Raw genomic sequence first — 25,691 nt, 5'->3', positions numbered from 1 at the left:
CCCGACAATACTTTAAAAACATGCATATATGTATATAACAAATATATATTCTTATCTTTTCATCAAACGTTTACTTTCTTGAAAGTATTTAAAACCAATGGGAATTTTCTTTCTGGTAGGCTTCGCAACCACCTCTATAGTGCATAGCCACACTTTGCACTCCAGCTGTAGCAGTAAAATTACTGAAACTGTAATTCTCTTAATATTTAAATAATATATTAAAATTTAATTTTCAGCACCTGGAAGAATCTGTTTGTGTGCCAGCAAATGAGGTAGTTGGGCCTGGAGCATCTATACATATGGGACTCAAAAACAACCTATCACAAATAATTACTAAGCTAGAGCAGCTGTACTCACCACACTAGTCATTTAAAAATCAGGTCAAAGTTGCCTCAATTCTTTTTCCATTTTAAAAGACTTCCACAAATAATTTCTATAGCCTTTTTGCTTCTTTACACGTTTAAATTATTTTCATTATTAATAATTATGATGGAAACATTGGATGATTTAGCTTTCCAGACGTTTTAGATATTAAACAGATTCATGTTTTTGAGATACTGTAAAAATATGCAATATTTATTTTCCAGTAAATCTTTCAAATTTATAATAAGGCAATGAGCAGTTACTGTAATATGAAAATGTATTTACTCATATATAACACACATGCCATGCATGCATATACATGATACTACAATTCACAACACACACACATATAAACCATACATACATATGGATTATTATTTTTTAAACAAAATATGTCATCTGGCTTGTGAACAAAAGATGGCTTGTAGGCTTTCATTTATTTTCATGTTGGCAGTTTTCAGGTGGAAAATAAGTATATATTTTAAAAGCATTTTCCAAATTATGTGCTTTCAGATATACTTTGTTTTCAGCTGCTTTTAAGATGTTTTGTAGCAACTACTACCAACTTTATAGTCATTCATGAAGTAAAGGTCTGTGTGCCATCTTTTTAAAAAAATCTCATATTTTCAGAATTTTTTAAAGAATAATATAATTTGAGATCACATTTTTCACCACTTCCATAGTGTTTGCAATGTTTGCAATGAATATGATTATTCTTGAAAGTTAAAAAAATAAATAAATCAGGTAGAAGTCTTTCTATTCATAATTTTAAAATATTCTAACCTGCATTCCTATACATAGAAATAAAAAGACCCATAATGAAAAACATATATTTTATAATGACACACAGAGAAATAAAACACATTAAACTTCAGGGAGAGAGAACCAACCATTTATACACTATTACCTTCAATCACTTGAATGCAAGTCATTCATACCACCACTATTGCTAACAAGGCATCCAATTTACTAAACAATGAATATTGAAATTACGTTTAAAAGGTACAAATGACTGTCCAAAGAATGACACTGAAAAATATTAAGTAACAGCTCTACCTCAAGATAAGCCTCACAATTAAAGAGTTTTAATGAAGAGAGCCTTCAAAGGCTAAATCAGGAGGCATTGATTAGATTGCCTCTAACTTTGTGTTTTGACACCTTCGTCTTTCATGGCATTATATTGTCTCTGTGCATCTTACAAAGGAAGCATTTTACTAAGCCCACACATGAACAGGAGACAGCAGTGCTTATAAAAGAGACTGTCAAGGGTGTGAGCCAAAATGGGTCTCATTTGGATTTCAAGTGAAGAAAACTCCTAATGCATTTCATTACAATGTATGTGAGCCTCTGAAAAGAACGATGGATTGGGATTCTCATCCCTATTAATTTATTGAAATGGATTCAGATTTTTTCTTGTATATCAAGAGAGACCATGTGTTTCAAGCAAGGTAACAATATTATAGCACCAAATAACCAAATATGCTATGATGCAGTATGTCCTTCTGTGAGATAAAGAGGATGCAATTTTCTTTATAATTGGGATATGAGTTCAGAAATAAATCTTACAATAGCTTGGCAACAAATAAATATTCTTTGTTACTGTCAGGTTTAAAGATATGATCAGGAAACTATGAAACACAGGGACAGATTCAGTCTTTGTTACAACAGCAGGTTTTTACCATTAGAAATCCCATGCATCACACCATGCTGTCATTCAAATGCTGACTTTTTATTTCATTCAAGAGTTGCATGTATGATGTAGTTAGGATAATACCTATATATAAGTCAAATTTTATTAAAAGATAGCAGAATGGGACCAAAAAAAGTAAAAACATTAAAAAATATATTATAATGCATTCCAGTGTAATTCAGCTTTACAGAGATGCCACAGCTACCATATCATCAGTTATCTTATTCATAGTAAGGAAGTTTTATATAAACACTTATTTGTCTTTATCCCCACTCAACTTTGATAATAAAACCTATAACCTCTACTGTTTAAAAACTGTAAATTCATATTTAACAGAAAGGATAGGATACTAATTCTTTATGCTAAATAATTTTACTAATATAATAGTATTAAAAATAAGACATATGTTCTCATTGTTTTTAACACCATTAACCTTTAGAAATGATTGATTGTGCTACACCAATAACATTCGGTGAGTTCAAAGCTCATCTATTTTTTATGGAAATCTTACAACCTGCTAGTTAAATTAAAGGTTAAATATACATAAAGTCTTAGAACAAAACACAAAGTCTTCCATATGTGGGTAACTCATAAGCGTAGTACACAAACAGATACATATAAAAATCTACATCACCAAAAAACCCTCTGTTATCACGCAAAGATTTCGAAGAGTTAAAGAATTTAATGTTTGTGGAATGTTTTGCAAGTATGTCCTTCTTTTAAGTTAAGAACTCTACTGATATCACAATTATAGAAACAAAGGTTGAGAAAATCATAATTAGTCACAAAGGTGCTTGTTTCCACACATTAAGTCTCAACAAGCTGGAATAAAGTCCAGGGCCTACTTAACCTATTTAATGACAATTAGGCACATATGTGTATGCCTAACTGTATTACTATTTGTTTTGATATGTAAAACACAGAGAAGGACAAATGTAGGTAGGTATATAAACATCCACGCAGAGTAAATTCAATTAGCATTTTGAACTCCTCCAACATTTGAAAAAATAAAATTTTTATATTTATACATTGTGTATGTGGCATAGATATACACGTACCTGAGCAACAGAGAAATTATGAAGAATCATACAAATAAAATAAAATAAAATCCAATCCAATCACAGTAATAAAGATTGCCCATTTCTACACACAACACAAACCCACACAGACATGCATTTTTTTTTTTATTTTTTAAGAAGAATCATAATTGAATTAGAATGATGCATGTTCCATATTTTATCTTGACAGCTTCTGTATACTCAGGCAGAGCCCATTAAACGCAAACATACAGCAGGTTACTTGTTGAATAATGTATTTCAAGTACTTAAAATTACTAGGGATTTGACTAAGATCTGCACATGAATACATATTTTGGACTTAATTTTCTGCACTGGCATTTCTTCAGCTGAACATACTTTAAATTCTACAATGAACTCAGTTAATATTAGGCTTTTCCAGGACATAACAAAGGTAATAACACTACCTTTAGAATATAAACTTTATGACATTATGAATAAAACTGACAAGTGTAAAATTTGATCCATAAACTAAGTGATATACTTATGTTAATTTACCTTTTAAAAGATATTATGTGTTGCTCAGTTTTTTTGACAGGGCTTCCATTCATACTGACGACGTGTTGAAAAACACTATATTTTCCCTCAATAAGGAAAATCACTTTATCCACTATCATTCTCATTCTGTCTCAATAAAAAATCAATCATCAAATGCTTGTTTCCAAGTTCTACTTGTTAAACTGCCATTTTATGCGTACTGTTCAACTCAGCTCAAATTCTTTCAAGACTACTTGCTATTCTTTTTAATGTTTTCTGTAGTACTCAACTTTTAAAAGAATAAGGAGAAAATAAAATGTTATACACATAATAATTTTACATTTAGAAGCTTGCGATCTGATAAGGTTGAGAACTCTCATTTTTAAAGAAAAAAAAAGCTAAATCTTTTTTGTGGTTTTCAGAGTAATAAAGGTCTGATTGATCTCACTCACTAAGGCAATTGCGCCGGTTGTCTAAATGGTAGTAACGTCAATGTCAGATATGTAGTTATCTTTTCATCTTGGCCTATTCTCAAATGTAAAAATCAAATGTTTGAAGGACATTTCACTGACCTGTTATGGCCCCTGCAACTCTCAAACACAATACTACTATTCCTCATATAAGTGCCACATTTTGGATAAAAAAACAGTTCATCAATGATGCCTTTGCGACATCTGGCGGTCCTTACAATACATAAACTTTAGGTTTGTTTCATAGTTGGGTGCTTTCACCTGTTGTTGGGTTATTTTAGTATATTATTTTTATTTCATGTATTTATTTATTTGCAAACTTACTAGTATGCAAAACTTTAGTCCAAAAGGCTTTGATACCCCCTAGCGGGGGGACAAAAGCAATCTAGTCTGCAAAAACACAACGTGGTCCTCCATGAGTCCATATGGAGCAAAAGGTCACAAATCTTGAGATGCAATGACATCATGACAATAAGACACTTTTGAGACAGAAGCTGCCTCATTTTGAATATAAAAAGGACACTGATCAAATGCTCCCACACATTTAAAACTACAGAGAAAAAGAAGCATGCAAGGAAGTTGATATAAATGCTTAACATAGGAAAGTTGACGCAGACCTTTGGTTTTCACAATTAAAAGATGCCACTGAGAGCTTGACATGTTTACTGAAGAAGATAAAAAAGCTTTATTTTCACATTATTATTAGATGCTAAGAAAGTGTCATTAGGGAAAAAGATATTCAGTTCACAGGGTGCACATTCCTTATAATTCCCCAGCTCTTTTAAAATTAATTCAGTTATAGCAAAGCTTGTTCTACATGTTTCAGTCTCATTATTTATCATTTCAATAAAGTATGAGAACTGTATTTTAAGCAACAAAAGAATGATATTCAATTCTTCATCCCTATTCCTAAGCAATTTCATTGCAGTAGGAAAAAAAAAATAAAATTCTAATTCCTTTTTTTGCAATAACCATAGGAATTTTTGACATCAATATTATGAGACCACTCATAATATTCACAAATTCTTAGACCAGTGGGAAGAACTTATGTGCGGTTTAAAATCAAATTTTCACTTGTTCTAATTATTAGTATTCCAAAACAACAGAAGATCCAAAGATTAAATGTGAACTCTTAAATGTTTTGTACTGTGTTTTCATTGTGGATGTTTTGCAAGCTGTAGAACTAGTAACGATATTTTGTATGGGTATGTTTGTCCTAACATGAACATACGCAGTTTGTGTTGGTGACATTGAAGAATAATATCTAATAAATTATAGCTGAATCCATTTGAAGAAAGCATATTTCAAAACTGTGCTTGGAAACGACTAGATTAACAGATAGGCTAATGGTATCATTCACTACAGAACTCACTTATTTTACAAAGCAAAAGAGTACTACATTTTCAAAATTTCTAGTAGTCCATCATAGAAGATATTCAGTTTTTAATTAAAATGACTGTAGCCTGTATTTTCAGCATACTTACATGGAAAAGATTCAGAATAAAACTGTGGGGCAGGCAAACAGCTGTTTGCAGTTGATAGATGGGCAACCACAAGACTTGCTAGTTAAGAAACTTTCTGATTAGACTCCTGAAACCTAAGAACTGCAAACATACAATCTAGACTAACATGCTGAATTCAAATTATTGTATTGAATTCACATAAACAACAGATTAAGGATATGAATAAGCTGTTAAGGATTATGTTTTGGTATGGAATACAAAGATCAAGCATTCTTTATTTGCTGTGTGGGAAAAATTTGTCTACAATATCAAGGACAGAAAAAAGTGAAAAAAAAAGATATTTGGCAAAGTTAAAATGATAGTAGAAAATGTCATTAAAAGGCCATTACAAATGAAAAGAGTTCACTCTTAATCACTGCAAATTACGCTATTAAAAAGAAGAAACATACATGTAAGTTTGGTAGGGACTGTACAGTCAGCAGTGTCAAATTCAAGAGGAATATAAAAACCAAACTGAAAAACAAAGCAGACATTTCTTCATATTCAATAAACACCTATACATATCCAGCACAGAAAAAACAAAAACAAAAATAAAAATAAAAAAACTCTTCTGATATAAAGATATAGTGTGATATCTTTATATGTCTGATATAAAGAATACTGGGGAATCATAATGGAATGACTCACTCTGGTGAGAAGAGTACTTGCATATACACTACATAAAACAAACTGATTACATTTTAAAGATGAACGTATAGTGATAAATTTAATAAATTTCACAAAACCATTCTTGTTAAAACTATACCATCAGACATCATAGACTTCTAGAACGCATGCTACATTCCTAGAGCTTTCATGACAAATCCAGATTTACCAAGAGGGATACTTTATACACAAAACAGTAAGACCAGGTAGAAAATAAAGTCTTTGAGGATACTATTTAGAATGATTGCAGATATTTTCATATTAAGAAGTCCAACAACTTAGTGATAAAAGTTTGTGCATTAAATTTCAAGTGGTTATTTTCTGGAAAAATAGGTTGAACAGCAAATGAAATTTGCTGATAATCTAGTTGAATTATAAACAACATGCTTAAATAAAAATACAAACATGAAAGAACTAAGCAATGGTGATCGTACTACTATGCATTCATGCACACTGCAAGATGAAAAAATACATCACTTTCACTTCAGTAGATGAAACATGGTAGAAACCATCAAAAGTCTACAGTGTTAGAAGACATTAGGATGTGTGTAGCTAGGAAGCAGCCTTGCTCAAAGGATCTGGAGATCTTGGAGGATAACAAGCTGAATGTGGATCAGCTGTATGCTGCTTAAAGAAGAAAGGCAAATCAGACCCTGGCCTGCATCTACAGGGGCATTACTAATAGACATACATGATACAACCACTCCTTTACTTGGTGTTTGTCAGGTCATTCCTGTAGTACTATTTCTAGTTTAGTTCTCCAGAATTTAAAAAAATAAAAAGAAAGAAAAAAGTGGACAGGATGGACAGGCTGCAAAGTGTTGACAAAGATGATCAAGGACCTAAAGAATTGGCCTGATGAAGAAGGATCAAAGGAGTTAGATTTTAGACCTTTCACCTTGGAGAAGAGAAGGCTCAAAGGAGCCTCACCTTATCACAGTATTCCTGTACTTACAGCACACCTGCAAAGAGGATGAAGGCTCTCTATTAGCAGCTAGCTACATGGAGAAGACAACAGGCAACCAATAGGAGTTACATGAGAAGAGGTTTTGTTTTCATGTAAGGAAGAAATTTCTAACAGTGAAAATAATCAGCTACTTGAACACCTTTACAAGGGACTTGGTCAAATCCTCATCACTGAAGGTTCTCAAAAGGCAATTAGACACTGTGATAGACCTAGGCTCTCTTTAAGGTGCCTTTCACTCTGGATTGTTCTGTTATTCTAAGATCTTGGACTAATAATCTAAAAAAGGGAATATTCATGAGTTTCTGAGAAGTTAAATTCCAAGATTTTAAGACAACAATGTCTGATAAATCATGAAGAAGATGACCCCTATGGGTCACTTCCAATTTGTGATACTACATGGTTCTATGAGATTAAAATAATTGATAAGGCAATACAGACAGAGATGTTTCGTATCTTTTTAACTAAGAAATTATTTTTTTAAATAGGGCCTGAAAACCACTTGCAAAAAGAATTAAATTGATGAAATTTATGAATTTTATGAATTTATGAAATTTGCCCTGGTCAGGTCTCACTTGGAGTATGGTGTCCAGTTCTGGGCACCCCAGTACAAAAATGACAGGGATCTCCTGGAAAGAGTCCAGCGGATGGCCATGAAGATGATAAAGGGCCTGGAGCACCTCTCTTATAAGAAAAGGGTGTGTGACCCGGGTCTGTTCAGACTTGAGAGAAGAAGACTCAGATAAGAAACAGGAATAGGTACTGTTAGCCAGGAGATTGTTTCTTGCTTAGAACATTATGGCCTGAAGCTGATTAACTGGGGTTGGTTAGCATCAAGTCACTCTGTTTTGGGCATAATATTGGAAAATGATATTTGAGCCAAATTTCAAAATATCTGAAAATTATACGGTTGGAAAAGTAAATAGAAGAATCTCTTTGTGACACACAGAATACAAGCAAGTGTCCAGGAAATTAATGCTCCCTCACCTCTATTCAGTAACTGAGACACTGTTAAGATGTTTGCAAATATTGGCAGAAGTGAATAGAACTTTTCTTTATAAGTCTAATGTTTTAACTTTCAAGAATGCATTTAGTTTTACAGCCTCAGACAGCAGTTATAATTACTCTTGTTTCCTGTCATGGTCTCATGTTTGAGATCCCATAGAATGCAGTTCTGCTATTGCCAGTCTTCAGTGCTTGCATGGAAATTTTAAAAGATGGTCAGCAAGATGAAAGATAGATATATGCTGTTGGCACTGGCTATTTTTCTTCAAAAGATGTGTGATCTTGCATTTTTCACTTGTCTTCGCTTAATGTAGATCGATGCTTCAATTAATATTGAGTAAGATGGGGCTAGATCTAAAAAAAAAACAACAAAAAAAACGAGCCCGACCTTAGGCTGAGTATGACTTATTCTGAATAGGGAGCTTGCGTCTCTGTCACCACATTCAGGTGTTGTGTAAAAAGCAAAATGTCAAATTTCAGCTCGTGGCTACAATCTAAAACACATAGAAAACTGACAATTTAGCAAGCATCATTTCACCTAATTAACTGAGTATATGCTTATCAGACATTCTGTGATTACCACGAAATCCCCCTGGCCTCTGGATAAACTTAGGATGCTGACTGTGCCTAATAAAAGAAATAAAAAAACTGGGTCTGGACTACTGGAGAACTATTTCCCCTCTGCAAATTGCAGCATCTTCAGTGCAGCAGAAACATACCAGAGAAGAATTGCCACAAAACAGGAACTAAAGAATATCTACCACATCAGACTGACCTCCTCATGTGGGGCAGTCACAGCATCTGAGAGCCAGTATGCAGAAAGGCATTAAGTAAGATCTTTAAAACTGTTTTTCTATATTAATGAAATACCATCTTGCATTTGAAATTATGGCTTCTTTCTTTTCAAACAAAATATTGACAGATATTTATTTCCAAAGTCATGTATTTAGCATCCAAATTCAGTTCTTGTTTATTCCGAAATTCTGAAAATCCTGCATCCAGTTTTTTTCACGCAACAACAGTTTACCAACTGTGAGCTATGCAACAGAGCAGCCAATTATCTTTATGCATTTTTACTCTAAGGCTAAGTATATTAAATGATATTTCTATAGAATTATCTGACAGTTCCTCCATGTGAAACAATAAATAATGTGATACCAAAAATATGAGAGAAAATAAAGAAAAAGACCTACTTTTTAAGAGGTGCTACTACTTAACATTTTAAAATAATTCTTTTGTACATGAAAGACAATAAGATAATCCTTTCTATATACAATTTACTGAGGTTTAGCAATATATCATGCAGATGCTTTCAGTTTTTATCCAAACGTGATGTTAAATTGCCCATGTAATTATCTCAAGAGAAATCATTATACTTTTTATTGCTAACTTCATTAACACTTTAGTGGGAAGAGTTTGGTTGCATTTAAATTCAGCTGTCAGAGTCCTTATTAGCACAGTTGAAGGGATTGTTTCTGTATTATTCAAAAGGGTAGCTTTTTTGGGAGGAATGATTAATTATTGTGTTTAAGTAACAACAGAAAGTTAATGTGAAAAAATATAGACAATGATTTGTGGTCAAACTTAGAAAAAAATAAAATTCTCCTTGTTCTTAACACAAACTTCTGTTTTAAAGCATACTGTCATTAAACAGAAATTACAGTTGTTTCTAAAATGTTTAACATGACAGCAGCGTATAATAAGTCCCGCAGTAACACGGAGTAGCACTGTGTTGAGTAATCAAATAAAAATGTAACTTACTTAATAAAATCAAGTATATTGACTGAATGCATATCTTACTGTTCTAGAGTATGCCTGGATCAGTAATGGTTAAGAACTGTGACTGTGCTGGATAAAGCACTAGCACATCCTCAGCTAAGAGCTTTTCTTAGCACTTGGGCAAAAACTCCTCTCTCCTTTCAAAGTCCACCATGTCAAGGAGAAGGAGCACCAAGCCCTGACAGACCACTGGTGCTGACCAGCAATTTGAGGACAGGTACCACTGATGTGTTTTCTTCAGGCCCAACAGCCCTCTTTGGGAGCATAGTTTCATCTAACTTTCAGCTATAGCTTCTGCTTCACATAGGGAAGATTATTCAGATCAGTGACTTTGTTATGTCTCAAAACAATGTCAAGGCTCTACGTAAAAAAGCAATCACATAGAATAGAAATGGCCTCATGGGTGGAGACCTGACCTGGAATTCTTCTGAATTTGTTTGTTGAGTACTAACAAGACCTTATGATCACTAGCATCAGAATAGAAGCCTCAAAAGAAGGCTTGCTTTGGATGTAAACAGATTGGCTTCAAATGTCTAGTATAGGAAAACCTGGCATCTCACACCTGGAGCTCTGGCCAACCGTGGAACAGACGCGTGGCTCAGGACAGACCTACTTCACCTGCTACCACACCTTGTTCACAAGAACACAGAAGTTATTTCTCCAAACACAAATGCCAGACCTAGAGGTCAAAACTCCCTGGAGATGTTCAGGAGCTGTGTGGATGTGGCACTGAGGGACATGGTTAGTGGACATGGTAGGGATTATCTTAGTGTTCTTTTCCAACCTTATTGACTCTATGATTATAAGATATTCAAATGCCTGCTTACAGAGCTTTGTATAAGCAAGAATATCATTTTTGGTACGCCAATACTCTAAATCCTTAATTCTACATCAGTAAATGCAACACCATTGTTTTCTTGTCTTTCATGTACATTATGTTTTTTTTGAGCTAGCAAGCATTCCACTTTATCCAGTTCCATTGATTTAAATTAAATTAGATCAAAATAACTTTGCAACTTGTGATCCAGACAAAAAAGTGGAAAATATGGACTGTAGATTAAAAATAAATGTATATATGAAGTTCAAAAATAAGATAGATGTGCTAAGGAGGGAAACAGAAGATGGGACTGCTTATATACATAAATTTTTCATCCCAGACAAAGAAGGAAGAATTTCACATCCACTTCTCATTGTAAAGAAAGACTTTTATTATCCTGAACATCTGTATTTGGAAAAAGATGAGAATTTGAGAAGGAATTACCAAATACAGTAATCTAAGCAAATTCATACTCATGGCTTTTTGATAGAGTAAAATTAATTTGCATCTTTAGGGAGCATTTCAATTTAAGGATAATCTTGGGGAGAAAATGTAATGGGGAACTGTAAGACCTCTGACTACACTTCCCTTAATTCCAGGGAATCCACAGAGTTTAAGAACGATGTGGAAAAACTGTAGGGAGATTTCATTCTTTGGATTCTTATGATGGGTTTTTCCCATTAGTGCAGGTAAAAAATCCACTACTAGCTGATAAAAAAAATAGCTTCTAATTTCTTTCTCTTTAAACACTTGAGGACTTCCTTTTTGCTTTGCAGCACTACAGCATAACTTAATATTTGTTCCAGGTATATGTTTGTACTAGAGCAAAGACTTAGAAAGCCACGAAGAAAATGGCCTAGCATTTATCTGCAGAAAATTTATGAAATAATTTTGACAGTTTTGCAAACATTCAGCATGCACAACAATGATATAAATTTAAATCTGCAACCAAAGCTATGTGTTTAATTGAGCTTGTTATACAGAGCAATGATGAAAACAATATAATAATTTTGTTTTAAAAAACAACCAGTACTTCTCAGAAAACAACAATGAAACAAAACTTTAAAAGTCAACAATTAAAATGTTACAGAGTTGTGTTCTTCAACTAAAAGGGGAAGAAAAAAGTTTAAGAATGTTTATAGATGTGTCTAGTTTAACAGTTTCATGTGTTGGATGTGACTTTCACAGTCTGTTGGCAGTCTGCAGGAAAGCCATCACACCTGTGACTTGGTTGTTGATTAATGAGTCTTTCAACTCATCACTACCATCTGAAGAAGGGCCGTGGCCTTTCTAAGCTTCACTGGTTTATTCGCCTTCAGCTGTCGTCCTACCAAGGTATCTTCCATAAAGAAAATCACACCTGGTTAAGGCTAATGAAAACCTCAATATGTCATTTTCTAGACAAGTCAAAAAGCATGTAAAACTAGACAAAAGATGTATTCAAGCAACATGAATGCAGTTTTGTCATAACCTGTCAATCGAAAGACTAACAAAAAAAGATTTCTTCAATGACATTTTCCAGTTTCAACTATTAGAATGATAATTCTGAATTCCCTCTTTGCTACATGATTCAAGATTCACAATGGCTTCCCACACTTTGCTTATTTTTGTTGGTAGATCCCATCAAGAAGTTTACAGGGAAAAACGTAAAAAAAAAAAAAAAAAAAAAAAAAAAAAAAGCATTGTCAACAATGAACAATTTTTTTGGGCCACATTATCAGGAAACATGTTACTTCAAAAGTCTCAGATCAGATTGCTTATGAATGCTTTAAGCTGCCTACACAAGTCACTGTGCTTATTAATAAAAGGACTTGTGAAACTACCCGAGTTTTTTCACGTCTTCAAAAGTGTGTCATGAGCATAAAGCTTTCAGAGGTAATTTTGGAGGCCAAAGGAAATTAGGCCTTATCATCCTTTCTTAAGGAGTTAACTGCTTAATTGGGGTGAGCCAGACAGAACAGAGGAGTTACTTCTATCAAGGGCAAGTGAGAAAGCCAATATTTCCAATTCTTGGAAAGAAAGTCAAAGATAGAAAGGGAAGAGTTATAGTAGGAAGATCTGTTGTCTGCACGGTGGCACCTACCAGTCCTTGCTACTTGCTTTGTTGTATGGACAGCAAATGTCTCAAGATCAAGACAAGTTGTTCCTCATCTCTTTCAGAGAACAGCCAATCAATTCCTAATAAGACTATAGGCAATTCAAATCAGCCAAATGACTTCTTATAAGTAAAGTTGAAACACATAACCTTTGTTGCCTATGCACTTCTACACTACCAATGGATCAGTTACTGTATGACAGCTTTTGTATCATAAAATTTATTCACAAGAGCTAGGTTTGACTCTTGGCATTGCTACAGATTAATTATGTGATGCTGAAGAAAGCTGAAAGAACTGGCTGAAGGATCAGATCTTCAATTTGTTCAACCTTAATATTAGCACTTCCCCCCTCTACCTTTTGGAAGATTACTTTGTCTCAACCCATTAAAGACTGGAAAATAATGAATTATTCTCTATTACCAGCACTTTTCTGAAAATCCCTGATGTAAAAGAAACACAATGAAGAAATAACAGGTTGGTGGGCAAAACAGGCTTTTGGACTGCTGGCTTTTGTTTTGTAACCTCTTCTTTTGTGTGTGCAGTGACAAAGTCTATTGATGAGTAGCTTAGTAACGTGTACTGTTTGTGCGACTCTGCATTTATTAATATGCATTTAGAGCATTTGTAGATATTTATCATAACTATATACCTATTAAGAATGAAAAGTGGGATCAGAAAGGCTCAGAAAGAACAAATAAAAAAAGTAAATATAATTATTTCTACTTAATATTCCTTAGCAACAGGACATGAGACAGAGTTGAAAGGAAGGCAAATTATTTGCAGATGGAAGAATGTAACTGTTTTTAAGAAAAGTCAACCAGGTCACAGGATGTCAATCACCAGATTAATTAGGGAGTTGCATTAAATGTCATTCTTACAAGTAATCGTATATTATATAGAATTAGGAGCGCTGCTCATAATGAAAGTAATGCCTTCTATTTTATTATGTTGGTCCAGAATATCAAAGACAGATGGTGGTAGTATGGCAGTAGAGGTTGAATCTTCCCACAGATAATCAGATTTTATTGCTGTGTGATAATGGCAGGTGTGTCAATGAATTCCTCAATGCAGAAAAAATGGCACCCACTGCCTTTCACTGGTGCTGGCTAAACATATACAGACACCAAACAGTGTATGTGAGAAATGTGAGGCAGTGCATTTCAGCAGTGGCCACAGCAGCATGAAAAACAAGCCATGAGCTGGATGCCCATGCATATATGTCACAGCACAACATAGTGTTTTGTAGATGAGAAATTGCTCTATCAAATAGTGTTGTTCTCTTTGTATCTGTTGTAGTTTCCATGGAAATAAGTAGGAAGCACTATTTCAGAGTGAGCTATGTAGTAATGAAGTTATAAGCTTTTTAAGAAATTGATTAAATGTAAATCTTAACAATAAATGCATATTAAAAAAATGTAGTAAAAGCAAATGTGTATATGCAAACACACATAGTTCTTTTTAGAATTTTCTTTTAGACACAAGTTTTGAGCAATCGAAAGTACCAAGTTAGACTGAAACTTTACTGAAGCATTTTTTATAAGTGTTCCTTCAAAAAGAGCTGTTAATTGTTAAGTACACACTTCTGTGGCCGAGGTATGCAAAGGCATAATGATAAACTATTTCCACATATTAAAAAGGAGTTATTGGGGGGGGGGGTAAGCGGGAGAGGGAAGAGGGAATGTTGTTTAAGAATATTCCTTTTTTACACAAGATTCATCACCATGTCAACAGGAGGGACAGACTGCTACCAACTAGAAACATTTACGGCATACTACATATGGGAAGTCTCAACTTCAGGTTCCCTTTCCTGCACAATTTGTGCTACAAATGTATACATAATACTGACTGGAATTGCATTCAAACAGTATTTATAAAGTATACTCTTTCCTTTTGCTCAGCAATGTGCATTCTCTCACCAATGCTTTATAGCTGCCATGCAGAGCATTAAACTATTTCTGACAGATTATTTGAAGTCAGGGTATAGTTTCATTAGTCATATAAGAAGGAGATAAGCAGATGGAGGATAATTCTCATGTTGATAGATATGACACGTGTCTTCTTATTGACCAGCTCACTTGTGGAAAAAAATACTTGCCTATCCCAAAATCCCAGTGACTTCCCCCCCCCCCCCTCCCCTTCCCCTCTTTTTTTAATTTAGCACTAGATTCTAACCCTCACTGCGTCTGTGATCAACCAGAAGTCCAATGATTTGGTAACAATGAGATACTGTCTTTCATAGCCTTCCTTGCATTTTAGAAAGCTTGTACACATATAAGGACATCCATTATAATCTCACTGAGCAGGTGGTAATTGCTTCAGTATTAACGGCATCACAGTTCTTCACCAACACATCATTAATAAAAAACTTGTAGAAATAGAACCAACACTGATTTCCAGTATCTAGCAATGCACATACATAAAGGAGCATCTCTTATTTAAAAGAAGGCTGAACTAACACATCCAGAAGTACACCAGACATAAGACTGGCATCCCCTGCCATGCAGATAGGGCCTCTATCCTGGCATCCTGCCAGTAACTCCTATTCCACCATTTGTTTCTACTACAAAGAATATTGTCAGAGAACTTGCTACCTTTTCATACCCTTGGTATCTTCATTCATTCCTCTGACTTGGGCTTGTGACAGTTGCATAAAAATCTTTCACAACTAGCAAAGTGCATGCAAGTTTGCTGACATTCTCTTCAATTTCAAAACTACATAATACATTTTTCCATGTGTTGATAAACTGGATTTTAAAAGAGCATTTTCTGGATATCAAGATAATCAACAACACAATGAATATAAACATTTTCTATAAATAGTTCACCATATGGCTACCACTCTCAACAGATGGTGTCTGTGTATCCACTAGAATATACAAGAGCTATGCAGATTTGCCCTGCAATCATACGATATTCTAAACAAGAGTTCAGTCATACGATATTCTAAACAAGAGTCCAGTTCAGTTTTATTATGTTTAATCAGTGATTATATATATATATATATATATGTATGTATATGATATATATATGATTTTATCACCTCACGCTACTGCATGAAAAATAAGTGCCGCAATGATGTTGACAAAGTTGTTCATAAAAGGCAAGTAATGGTTCTCTTTAAGTACAGTCAGAGTATTTTAAAAAGAAAAAAGGGGAAAAAAAAGATTTTCTTTATATCAGGATAGCAACCCAATAGCAAGGAAACTTTACCTTGGTAAAAAAACAAACAAACAACAGTGTCACATGTAAACAGTACTAAACTTGTAATTTGCCAGACAAAATGCAGTCTGGACTATGTTAAGAAGAACTGTAAATTTAAAAGAACATGAGAATTTGTGCACATTTGGCAGCAAACATTACTACAAAGCATACACATTTTACCTAAATTTAGTAGAAAACACATTAGGTTTTGATAGTTTACCTCAAGCCAATATGTAAACAATTCCAGGTTTTCCACTCTGAAAAGTTCCTAGGTCATTGAGAATATTTAAACAAAAGAACACATGGCTAGACATAAACCAACGAGTCTACCCTGTTTCTACTTAAAACTATTTATATTCCTATTACTGTTCCAATGCTTTCTTGAGGACTGTTCTTGAGCTATACTGGTTAACTGTAAATCTTTTAATCGGCAGTCTACGCCATTTATATTTCACAGCAGTTCTTATCCACTTGAACAAATACTGCCTTTAACTTGAATAAATCTTTTTACTCCACTGGTTTCACCTGGTTTCAGGGAGATAATTTATTTTCTTCATAGTGCCTGGCATTGTTTTTTATCTGATGCATTTACAGTAAAACAGTATATTCAAATTTTTAAGTTCCTAGGCTTCTAATTCTTAGTGTCTTATGCCTGACTTCTGTTGGCTTTGCCACAGTCATGAGTTCTCTATTCCTGGAGCTCCCTGAATGCTCCTGCTCACACATTCACACTCAGAAAAGCACATCACTACAATTAAATCAACATTCATAGGACTTGTATTGGTACCTACTGCTCCATGGATTTTTCCTAAATGCAAAGGAGGGAATCACCCCAGTTCACGAACAGCAACTTACTGCAATACTGGGCAATGGCTATCTGTGATTCAAAAAGTCCTAGGCTGTTACTTGTATTTATAATGAGTAAAACGTAGCTATTTGCTACAGCAACATATCCAGTGAAGCTGGAAGTTCTGTAGAACAGCAGCAGAAGGTCACATCACAAAAGCCAACCAAATATTGTACTGTGCATATGTATTCTAACAGCATACATGATGGCTGAAATAATCCTCTGAAAACAGAGGTTAAGTAACACACATCAGTATAAAGGAGAGTGCACGAACAAGAAGGTGAATTTACTTTCGTGCATGAGTTGCTGTACTTGGTTCAGTTGTGATGGAGATCATTTTCTTCATAGGATGAAAATGAATATGTCTTATATGATGCCGTGCTATCTATTTGTGTCTGAAATAAAACTAATAATACACTAGCATTTTGACAATCACTCAACACAGTGCCAAGGCTATCTTATTTTCCCTCTCTGCCTCCTCAGCAAGTAGGCACACAAGAGGCTGTGAGAGGATGCAGTCAAGACCCTTGATCCCAAGAGGGTAGGCCACACCCTATAACACTAGGCTCAGCAAGGAAAGCTGGGGGAATAGATGAGAAAAGGGTGTGATGCTCAGATCATGGTGTTTGTCTGCTCAAGTACCCATTAAGTGTGAAGAGTCCTGCTTGCCTAGGAATGTTTAAACATCTGCCTGCTGGGCAGGAGTGCAGAAGCTCTCTGTTTTGCTTTGCTTGTGTGCACAACTTTCAATTCACCTATTAAACTACCCTGATCTAAACCCATCAGTTTTCTCACTTGGACCCCTCCAATTCTCTCGGTTAAACCAAATACTATAAATTAGCTGAATGTTAATATGCTATCATTTTTAGTATAATAAAAAGTGTGTTTTAACTCTCATTCTCACAGCTAGAACTATATATAGAAATAATCAGAAATAAAATGAAAAAGTGAATGAAGTTTTCTTTCTTTAATTTTTTCCCCCCACAGTTTTAAAAGGTATAAACTGTTTTTTCTGCTTGCACCTAACAATCAGTTCTAACGAGCCATTTCTGATAATCTTCTACATTTGATAAGATTGAAATCACATGATAACATTAACAACACAGATCTTTCACTTGAAGTCTTCTGAACACTTGCTTTGAAGCAAGTGTTGGATTTGATGGAATAGATTCATGCCTTTATGTGGAGCCAATAATAAGCAGTATACAACCATTCATTCTGTTTTTAACCAGTCCTAAAAGCCTCTTACTTTCCCCTAACCACCAACCAATTAATTTGCCTACCACTCACTGGCTCTGGGACAATGCTCCCATGACCCCGTTCCACCTAACTCAGTCATTAACTAGGTTAGGGGAACATTTCCCTTGTAAATGAATCCCCTAAGCATTTTCAAACTTAACTTTTTTTTTTCTTTCTTTATTCTTTTCCTTCCCACCCATAAAAAAAAAGAGCAGAATATACTTATTTTTCTTCATGTACATTAGATGATATTTATCTCTAAATATAAAAAGAAACAAACCTCATGACCACTCTGAAGTGAAGATATTCTGGTGTACACAAAACTAACTACTAAGGGAAAGCTTTGGCATATGTTACAGAAATGAGTAATTATAGCAGTATGGTGATTTTGACTCTTTTAAAGTACCGTCTTTCATTTTGTTACCATCACCAGTGGAAGGAAATAGTTAAAACAGGATGGGTCCACAAATCGAGGTCAAAATAATCACACACACACACAGCCTGATCCTTAAGCCATGAGAGAGAGTAAGACCTTAAATCCGTGTAATTTTAAGGAGTATGAAACATCACCAAAAGATATGGCATATATGAGTCACTGCAAAGCTTGTTTGAATAACTACAAGACTAGCTAGAGTTGGCCTATCTACATAGAAAATATGGGCAGACAAACATCAGCTATACTAACGATTGTGCCATATAAAGACAAGCTGTGTTGGAGATGATGGTCATTACGGTGGATATTGGGACTAGCAGTTCTGCTTAAGGCTCATAATAGATTTAGATGACCTGTTGGTCTTTAAAACAGAGAGAAGTTTGAATAATAAATCCATGAACTAATCATTAATGTCTTGCATAATGTCACTTCTAGATGACAATTTCCATATCACGTAGAAGGGCAATGAGTGGAGACATTTTCAAATTAGGAAGAATGACAACAATTAGGGCAGTTATTAGAGGAAAAACAAAAAATAAAAAAAGGTGCAACAATAGAAGATACAATAAAAGTGTGAAATACAGAGAAGATGTGTATACATGACTTCTTTCCTAAATTTATACAAAGATCAAAAGAAAAGTGGAACGTTTTCAAGACATCAGAGAAGATGAATTGACCACAGAAAATGTTTCCACTTCAATCACCGCAGTTCTCTCTACTTTGTTTGATTATCATCAAATTAAAAGGGAAATATAAAGACTGCTTTAAGACCAAGAATTTCTATGAGGCTCTCTTTTAAAAGGGCAAGCTAACTTATTTTTAAATGAAGAATAAATGTTAGTGATCAGCTAACTATCACATGAAGAAATATTACGGAATTGTCTCTGCCATTTAACATAAAAGTGGCACTACTGGTAAAAACCAAAAAGTTCATGTAGCCACATATTCTACCTAGAAGTGGATAACATAGGAGAACTGAATGGCAAAAGGGAAAGCATGTTTCTGCCAGTGTTACTTCCTGTGACACTGTACAAAAATTTTAGAAAATAATGATTTGGGTCAGGGAAGAATTCGTTTTAATTGAATTAAGAAGAATGTAAACTGAACAAATATTTTATATGTAAAATTGAAGTACAATTAGGTAGTTAGAGCATTAAGATCTAGTAATGTATTGAAAATGTGGCAAAGGAAAACATAAGAACATTTCTGACCTGTAAATAGCAAACTAGTCACTGTAGTTTCTAAACAGACAAACAATTAACTTTATGAGGCAAATAATATAACAGTACACAGAATCAGCACTACAAAGAGATCACTACATTTTTTAGTTCACGATAAATGTTTTCCAGTCCTCGCAAGGATTTGCTATACAGCACATACTTTAGAAAATATACCTATTTTGTTCTACCTGCCATTTTGTGCATTTAACAAATTGGTACTTATTTGATATTCAATGAATATGAATTCTGAACTTAACAAATGCTTAATTTATGTACAGGTATAGATTTTACAAGTAAAAAAACCCACCTGTCCAGTAATTCCCATTAGTTAAAAATTGCTAATGAAATACTTCATATTTCTAACTATGCTTTCCATACCCTGAGCTGAATTTAACTGCAATTTGAGCAAAAATCCCCAAAGTTCTGCGCTGAAATCTCCATAGGCAGTATGTTCCTAAGAACTTAAATATACTATTTTCTTTTCAAAGGACTGTTTGTGATCAATACCAACAGAAATTCAAGAGTCAGCAAGAAATAAATAATCAGGTCCTCAAAATAGGAATTACAAACTATCTTTGTAAGGAACAAACAGGCACAAATATATTAAGTATTTCCATTTTAAAACTGCACGTTCAGTTCAGTTCAACATATAATTTACTTCATAAATTCTACTGCTCAAATCTATATGCATTGACCACTACTAAGTAAAGCAGATAAGTGGAAAGTGTAGTTAATTGCCAGAATCCCATTACCTGTGCGCCAACAGCACCCTGAAGGTCATCTGATTCAGTCCCAAACAACTTGGCAGCAAGTCTGACCAATCCCAGTTCCATTCAGTAATGGTTGACTGTTGATACATGGCAAGAAGCTTTTGTTAGTTATTAATCAGTGTTAATATCATCAGTAAATTAAAGCTCCAGCTGTGATATGCTAACCATGAAGGAGGGGGGTCTAGAACAAGGACTTAGACAGATGATATCAATCATGTCCACAGTAGAAGGTTTTTTATTCCAATAAGACAGCAATTAATTTACAAATCCATTTGGGAATGTAACCATTATTTAGAAAAAGATACATCAATTTTTTGAACCGTTATTATTCCAACTGTTAATGGCATTCTGCCCAACCACTTTGTCTGAAAGCTGACTCTTTGTTTGAAAAGCAAAGTAATTGGCAACTTTTTATGTAACAGCAATTTATATTTTCTGCTGTCAGCAAAAAGTTTGTAATGAAAAACATAGTGCAGATAGTTACTAAGTGTAACCTGTATCTTAATTAGAGAGGGATGGGTTTACCTGCTTATTTTTCTGGAAGGCACTCTGTTCAACAGATTTTTATTATAAACATACCAGTAACTCTACACAACATGAAGCCATACAGTTACATACTCCTTGTTCAATAAATAAAAGTGATATATAATGATAGTGGGTAGACAAAAGACCACATACAGCATTCTTATGTTTTTAAAACAGTGACTCCTGTTGCATAATATTAATTTTAGTTGTCAGCACTGATCAGCAAAGGAATCATTCAAAAATCATTACTGTTGTACCAAAATAGCACCGAGCAGTTTGAAAAAGAAAAAAAGATGAAGCTAGTCATAACAATGAAAATAGAGCTAAATAAAAAGACAGAAGTGTGACATGTAGTACATCTTTTTCTTCTTACAGAAGAACTTGGTTCTTCTGGGAGAGCAATTCCTCCAGGTAGTCCCTCTCTCCTTACTTCCATCTTTATTTTATTCCCTCCCTTCTCATTTAAATTTCTCACTAAAGCTCATCTCTGGCATGCACTTAAAAGTAACATTTGAAAGGAGGGTAAAGTACAGAGTCAGAGAGGAGACAAGGGTAGCAAAAGAATAATGAAGTGGAAGAGGAAAGTAAAAGAAGTAACAGAACATCTGATGAACAACAAATAGCAGAATGACTCAGTGGAGAAAACAGTGGGAGAATACAGGGGGCAAAACATGCAATTGTTCAATACTCTTCACTAAATTATAAATATAAAAAATATGGAGGGAATGCTTGTAAAATCAAGAACAGTAAAAGGGAGAAGCTGAACTGACGGTATTAACAGTCATAAAGACATTTAGGAAAGCTTGTAAGCACATAGCAAATTAAAACTCACTTTAATAGACAGATGAATCCTGTTGAAAAAGATACAGAATTTAAAATAAAAGCCAAACCAAACCAAACCAAAACAAAACAAAAAAACGGAACAATCAAACATGAAACTACATGCAGATACACTGCACACTTTAGGAAAGAATAATAATTACTTTAAAATATTTTCCTTTTTTGCTACTGTTGAAGAGTTGTACAGGCCGGACTTAATCTTATTAGACAATAGAGCAGCAGCACTGGCAGAGACTGAGGTGTCAGGACAAATTGATAAAATCAAGAGCAACAAGTTACTAGGACCAGATGGCGATTATTCAAAATTTTTGCAGGAATGTAAGAATGAAATAGCTGAATTGTTAACAGAAATGACACACTTCATAGAATCAGCTACTGAAATGAGGGAAGATAGGAAATTTACATATCCTTAATAAAAATTGCAGTTGATCTCAAAATAGCAGTTCAGTGGCCTTTGTTTCAGGAGCAGCGTAACTTGCAGAAATTATGTTTAGGAAGCTTGCCAAATATGGCATGTTGGGGATAAATTAGCAAAACTTCAGGACAAAAAAGTCAACCACCCTAAATAATGTACTGCCATTTTTACAGAGACTGAAAAGTAACACATTAAATATTTGCTATAAACTTCAGAAAGGTTCAGAAATTATTTTCTTTAAAAAAAAATCCTCTGCTGAGAGAGTGAAGAGTATTTACACTGTACAGTATATCACAGTGTAATAGAAGCATTCCTGATTTGGACACAGGTCTCACAGGAAGCCCTGAATATTCAAATTGGCCCTTCTGCAAGAAAAAAATTAAATGCAATATAACTCACTGGCAAAAACATGCTGTGAAATCAGGATTGTACCAAGACTTATAATTCACCGAGGAACAAACATTACTTCCTCAATTGAAAATACACTGATTCACATTAGACTTAAAGAAGATTTGTCAATTTTAAAGAAACTTGTCAGTTTCATGGCAATTGTCAACCACTAAGAATGAACGTAAGAAAATATATATTCTGTGAGAAAAACAATTGTTCCTTGCTTAGGAAGGTGGTGGATGCTCATTTGAGGTTTTTGAGGTCAGGCTGGACAGGGCTCTAGGCAACCTGATTGAACTGTAGATTCCCCCTGTTCATTGCAAAGGAATTGGACAAGGTGGCCTTTAAGGGTTCCTTCCAAATGAAATGATCCTACGATTCTATAAAAGTACTATGGTATATTCTACAGACTCTGGGAATAGTCTTGACAAGGAACCAGACACTAAACTACACTGTCCTCTATTTAATAAATGAAATCCCACACCACTAAAAAATGTACAATTTCATAGTAAAGGGAACTAAAGTATTTAATGATATTGTTGAAATCACAAAATATGCCCATTATTGTGAACAACAGGGTAGGCACGTGGTACTTCATAAAAGCTCTGTGATATACTGTATTTTTCTTAATTCTGAAAAACTTTCCTGTATTCTTATAATAGATTTTATGCCAAAAGTTTATAAAAATGCAAAGCAATTTAATACAAACTATCCATTGTCACATGCTGATTAATAGAGCACTGCAAACCTGTCATGTAGCAGAAAAATTCTACGTTGAGTTGCCACTACTTCAAGGTCTTATTCTAGCACATTATTAATGAATTGAGAATTGAGGCATGGTAAACTATTTCCTAAACTTCAGATTGGAGTGATTTTACACCCTCTTAGATTCTGCCAAGGAAGTACTTGTAAGGAAAAGACACTTTCAAACTTGTTCCTCTGGTGTGAGAAACCTTGTGAAATCAGTATTAATCTCCTTTTTCAGGACATTACCACTTTGATTGCAAAATGACAGTGATTAAGCACTGATTAAACAAGTAGCAAAGGGAAAAAAAAAAAAAAAAAGAAAAACAAGAAAACCAACCAAACATACATACATATTTTACAGCAATACAGCTGGTGAAACAGTTCAAAATAGATACAATGCAAAAGGCAAATGATGCAACTTGAAAACAAAGTTATTCTGGAAAATGGCATCCTTCAACCAAAAGTATGTAAAGTAAATGAAATTAATGCAGCTCTAATACCATTTATTTTTAAATGTTCAAAATTGTAGAGGAAGATTCAAACTTTTAGTTGTCCAAATGCTACCTGAAACTACAATCCATTTTGTGAAACTAGTTATGTGTATCTCTGGCAGAGCTTTTGGCAACCAGATATATAAAACTCTTATAAAATCAGGAGAGGGATTTCTATAAGAAATTTATAATCCTTTGCTTATCACTAGCAATAGCTTATGCAAAACACAGAAATGCCTCCTTTAGTTCTCCCCTCTCCCACTGGCTCTGAGTTTTCAAAGTTTACATTAACAAACAGTAATTCACATTACTGTCCAACATTTCTGCGAATGACTCATCAGGTAAGACTCTAAATATGCATTTGGCATTTTGCCATGACTTCTCAAAAGACTAAGACTAGCCCCATTATACCATTACATAGATATAACGCATGTCATTGCTACTAATAGGTTTTCCTTCACTATCCGGAACCAACACAAATTTAAGTTTTAAATTGCTTTTATATGCAATAATTCTGATAAAAGAAAAAGACAATAACAGCTTTTTGGACACCATGATATTGTAGAGGGTGCCCTCATTAAATTCCTGAGTAATAATATCCCTTTGCACTTCATCAAATTTGAACTCATGTAATTAATTCCTTTTTCATAACTTTGATCTCTGTCATTATCGTGATCATAATAAGACTGACAAGTAAAAATTATACTATAACCACAGTTTCAGATTTTCACAAACCTGATTGAACACTTTCGCACAAGACTGGTTGTGCACCTGGAAAGGGTTGAAGACAGCTTGCTCCTCTCTGCCCTTCAGTGTTAAAAGCAAGCTTTGATTGGAAGTAGCATGCTCTTCAGGTGAATTCTCACAAGACAGTTGCTCATTCAAATATTTCTTATAAGGAAAAACAAAACAAACAAAATAAAACACATGAAACAATACATGCCACCTAGTCTTATAAATGAAATTTGCCCAGATTTCAAGCATCACTTTACTATTACTACTACTTGATAGAAATTCCTTATATTAAAGGAAGGAATAACAAATCTCTCTCAAAGTGCAAATCTTTTCAAGATTAACAAACAACAAATAACCCCCCCCCCTCCTAATCCTGCCCCCATAAATACTGAACTGAAGCAAATCAGAGTAATCTAAGCTATTGTTTAGAAATTATCATCAACTTATTTTTATTAACTCTGAATATATTTGTTAGGTCTATGTAGAAGTGAAAACCAAATGTTTCCTATAAGGTATTGTAATGTACTACAGCTATTACATGATTTCTTCTGTATAATAAAGTACACAGGAATATTTGTTATCAGACAGCATTACATTACATAGTTGCTAGGTGAATATAAATGAATTGTTCAATGAAAGTGTCTGAATTGTTCAAACACAGGAGATAAACATTCTACCACTCTACAAAGCTATTTTTAATTATTTAAAAGTTTGAAGACTGGAAGTCATCTGTGATTTACATGGCAAATTTTATAAACTACAGTTTATAAAGCAGAAATATTATTATTATTTTGGCCAGTCTCTTCTGTTTTCACTTCTTAAACTACCATGTAAATTAAATCACCACTGCAGGCCAATAAAGTATTTTGATCAAATAGTACTATGTTACCAAGAGCTAGATAAAGAAACACTGGTCTACTTGCTGGAAGGACT

The 25,691-nt window shown here is 34.1% G+C and overlaps 1 protein-coding gene across 2 annotated transcripts in view; it reads right to left on the bottom strand.

Moving 5' to 3' along the window:
- The window catches only part of KIAA0825 (KIAA0825 ortholog), a 218,328-nt gene that overhangs the window by 84,105 nt on the left and 108,532 nt on the right, over nt 1-25,691 (bottom strand). For both annotated transcript variants that reach the window (XM_015849690.2, XM_015849691.2), the window contains 2 exons: nt 24,759-24,914; nt 20,598-20,692 (listed from right to left, as the gene is read on the bottom strand). In XM_015849690.2, coding sequence (XP_015705176.1) covers nt 20,598-20,692; nt 24,759-24,914 — 251 coding nt within the window. The remainder of the gene's footprint in view (nt 1-20,597; nt 20,693-24,758; nt 24,915-25,691) is intronic.

This window comes from Coturnix japonica, chromosome Z (genome assembly GCF_001577835.2).
Source record: "Coturnix japonica isolate 7356 chromosome Z, Coturnix japonica 2.1, whole genome shotgun sequence".
Lineage (NCBI taxonomy): Eukaryota > Metazoa > Chordata > Aves > Galliformes > Phasianidae > Coturnix > Coturnix japonica.
Note: the sequence above shows the minus strand (reverse complement) of the source record. Positions and strands in the feature narration are given on the sequence as shown.